We start from the raw sequence: 3713 nt of genomic DNA, 5'->3' as shown, positions 1-3713 counted from the left end.
TGGGTAAGGACATGTGCACGCTGTCAATCTGCCAAGGTGCAACGTCACATTAGGACCCCATTGGTGAGCTTATCCACTCCCACCACTCGTGTCCACACGGTCCACCTTGACATTGTTAGCCCTTTCTCAGAGTCCAGGGGGAACAAGTTTATTCTCACCTGTATCGACAGGGCTACAAGGTGAGCAGAAGCAACACCGATGATGGATGCTACGGCTGAGAGGGTGGCATACCACTTCCTGTCATCCTGGGTGGCTCGTTTCGGCACCCCACACACCATAATCACTGATCAAGGTGACCAGTTTGAGTCAAAGGCCTGGCAGGACCTGCTCTACTTTCTAGGTACTAAGCACCACCATCCATCAGCCTACTACCTGCAGTCCAATGAGTTGGTGGAACGGTTTCACCGCTGCCTAAAGGTGGCACTGCGAGCTCTTCCGCATCCTATCAACTGGGTGCCCACTCTTCCCATAATCCTCCTCAACCTCAGAACCTCAGAAAAGGAGGATATAGGGAACTCTCCAGCTGAGCTGACTTATGGGGAGGACTTGCGGCTTCCGGGCCAGTTCATCCCGTAGCAGGATGCAATGCCAGCACTAACATTCCTCCCAGCTCTTCAACAAGCTATATGGGCATTGCAACCCACACCACCACGCCCACACCCCCAGCAGCCCACTCACGCACCTTGGCAATGGCAAACCGCTGGGCATGTCCTTGTCAAGTGAGGCCAGCACCAGTCATCCCTACAAACACCTTATGAAGGCCCCTACCCAGTCACTGCCAGAACAGACAAATTAGTTACTGTAGACAGGGAGGGCAAACAGTACATGGTGTTGGGCAACAGAATCAAACCAGCTAACATGACCTCAACATCACACACTGCTACCAGCACACCCACTACAACATCCTCCCCTTCCACCACATCCCCACCCTCCCCACCCACCACGACTTGCCCTCCACCCCAGATTCCCTTAGTTAATTGCTACCCTCCTTTAGCACCATTACCCACAACCTCTACTCGGCTGACTTCCTCCCCACATCGCCACCCTCCCCACCCATCACGACTTGTTGCCCACCCCAGATTCCTTTTGATAATTGCTACCCCCCTTTACCACCAATACCCAGATCCTCTAGTTCACTGGCTTCCACCACCACTTCCTTCTCTTCACCCTGCTCCTACCCCCCCCACCCTTCTCTTCCAACCTCATTCCCACAGCCACATGCATCTCTCCAAATTGACACCACCTAATTCCACGTCACAGACTTACCAGTCACGGCTGCAATTGCAACATGTCCACATTCCACTCGGACTAACACCACAACATCCTACACTTACACTAAAGCTGGCTGAATCATCAGACTGCCCAAGTATTTCCAATACCCAACATAGATCGTCTTCAATTATAGTGCCATATTGTGTACCTCAGTGTTGTATATTTGTAAATAATTTATATGCTGCCTATTTTTTTTTAATAACAGAACGGAGGAAGGAAAAACAAATGAATAAAAAAAAATAATCCGTACATCAGATTACTGGTGTCCTCTGCTCATAAAATATTTGTAACACTTAGACTTGAACATCTGTGGGTTGAAATTTGGAGGGAAACAACTCTGGGGAAGCGAGTTCCAGAGAGATGCAGTTCAAGGAATGAAAGAATTCTGATAGGCAGAAGTTCTGCAATATGGCTGAGTGACATTTCAGTCATGAGTGCTACCAGATGCCCGAGTAGCACGAGGGAAGGCATGGACAGGTGGCACCATGGATGCAACTTTGTCTGAGCATTTGCCAAAAAAATGTCTGTAAAATAATGAGGGAGGCAACATTCCTTCTTACTTGCAGGGGAGGTAGTTTATTTGTAATGGGGGAGTTGTTAATAATTTTAACAGCATTGTTCTGAATTTTATCTAGTTGTTTTAACCCCTTAACCACGAGGTGTCACTTTCGTGAGGCTTGAGAGCAAGGGATCATACCACGGGGCATCACTTTCGTGACGCTTGGGAGCAAGGGATCATACCGCTGGGCATCACTTTTATGATTCTGTGTTATTTTGAATTTGCCCGGGCTTTCAAGTGGTGGCTTGTATCATCTATCAGTACTGCCAATGTCCAATACTAGTCAGCACTCCCAGTCTCATCTGTACTCCCATCCATTGTTTACAATTTAGCCATTTCTCCCCATTCTTGACTCCCCTCCCTACCTCCCCTCCATTACCCTCTCCTCTTGCCTGCCTAGCTGTGCTATGCAAAGTAAATCTTCCCTGGAATTTTCCACTGATTTCATCCATTGAAATAAGCTCAATGCCCTATTCTTATACCAAATAATATATACAAAAAAGAAATAAGGTAAGTGATAGTGCCATACACCTGGAATTGGCTAATTATCACCTGACAACACCTCACGTGCACTCGTTCGCTAATTTTCGCTGTTTATTTCCCCTTGAAATATGCCGTATAATCTTTTCTCATAATAAAAATATATATAAGAAAGGAAGGGACAAGCCTAAGTGATATTTACATTCACCTGGAACTGCCTAATTTATTATGTATTGTCTAGATTTCCTGCCAATCATTTCATAGCGTATATATTAGCAGCTGTCACTATGCTGACATTGGCAGCATTGCACTCCCCCTTGGCCAGCACACTGTATTCAGTTTACTGTCGTCCTTCAAGGTAAAACGACGTCAGATTTGCGCCTGTCCAATTCTGCTGCTTTTTAGCCCCATACAAAGGGCCCTGTGACCTCTACCCCCTACAAAACCTTGTGTGGAAAGGGGTAAAGGGCTAAGTGACTGCTGTTGAACATCAACTGAATAATTTGTCAATGAAAATGATAGACAGTGACTACGATCTTACTGCTGAGTAAAACAGTGCAAGTGGAAATGTAAATAATGTGTAAATAATGTGTAAACAGCAAGTGGAAGCAATGAATGTAAATATAAGTGAACAATGGAAAATAGTTTTATAAGTTACTGCAAGTGACAGTGCATAACACAGTGTAAATAAAATAGAAATGTAAATAATGTAAATAAAATAAAGAATGTAAATAGAAATGTAAATGAGTAGTAATATAAGAATACGAGTATATGTATACTAGGAGTAATGAAAGTGAAAGTTTCACTCTAGCATGTCTGAATACTATGAGTTATGAAAGTGGAAGTGAAAGTGACAGATTCACTCTCAACGCTAGTATACAGGACGAGAAAGTGAATGCTATGTATGTTACTGAACGAGAAATTGAATGCCTAGTGACAAAAAAATACTATTACTGAAAGAAACTTATGGATAAAGACTGTAGATATACATAAGTGTTATATAGTAATAGATATATAAAGTGTAAGTGTTTTTATGAATAATAAATGACAGAACACCAGTGGCGAACGATTATAAGTGGGAAGGTCATACACTCGTAATTTTCATTGCTTTTAGTGTTTTTTTTTTTGATGTATAGATTCCAAGCTAATTGAGAATCATAGAATAGTGTTTCTAGTGATAATATTAGGCTGTGGTAATCATATTATGGGTTGTTGGGAAGTGTAAAGTGGAGACTTCATTACCCAACTTCACTAGTCCTACGGTACTCGACGAAGGCTGAACAAACATCCCAGGAGAAAGCTGAAGGTATGTGCCATATGCATACTTAATTTTAATATTATAGGACTCATAACTGATTTTTGGCAAATATTTTTGGAGAGTCTGTCGAAGAGCGAATATGCC

The 3713-nt window shown here is 43.3% G+C and overlaps 1 protein-coding gene across 1 annotated transcript; it reads left to right on the top strand.

The window, feature by feature from the left end:
• The first annotated feature begins 201 nt into the window (after nucleotides 1–201).
• Nucleotides 202–576, top strand: LOC145395817 (uncharacterized). Its single transcript, XM_080269349.1, has one exon. The coding sequence runs from the start codon at nucleotides 202–204 to the stop codon at nucleotides 574–576; it is 375 nt and encodes a 124-aa protein (XP_080125475.1).
• The last annotated feature ends 3137 nt before the right edge of the window (nucleotides 577–3713 follow it).

The sequence above is a fragment of the Coenobita brevimanus genome, chromosome 33, assembly GCF_032717465.1.
Source record: "Coenobita brevimanus isolate Jiangsu-jjx chromosome 33, ASM3271746v2, whole genome shotgun sequence".
NCBI classification, from domain to species: Eukaryota; Metazoa; Arthropoda; class Malacostraca; order Decapoda; family Coenobitidae; genus Coenobita; species Coenobita brevimanus.
This window is presented reverse-complemented; position numbering and strand designations above follow the sequence as displayed.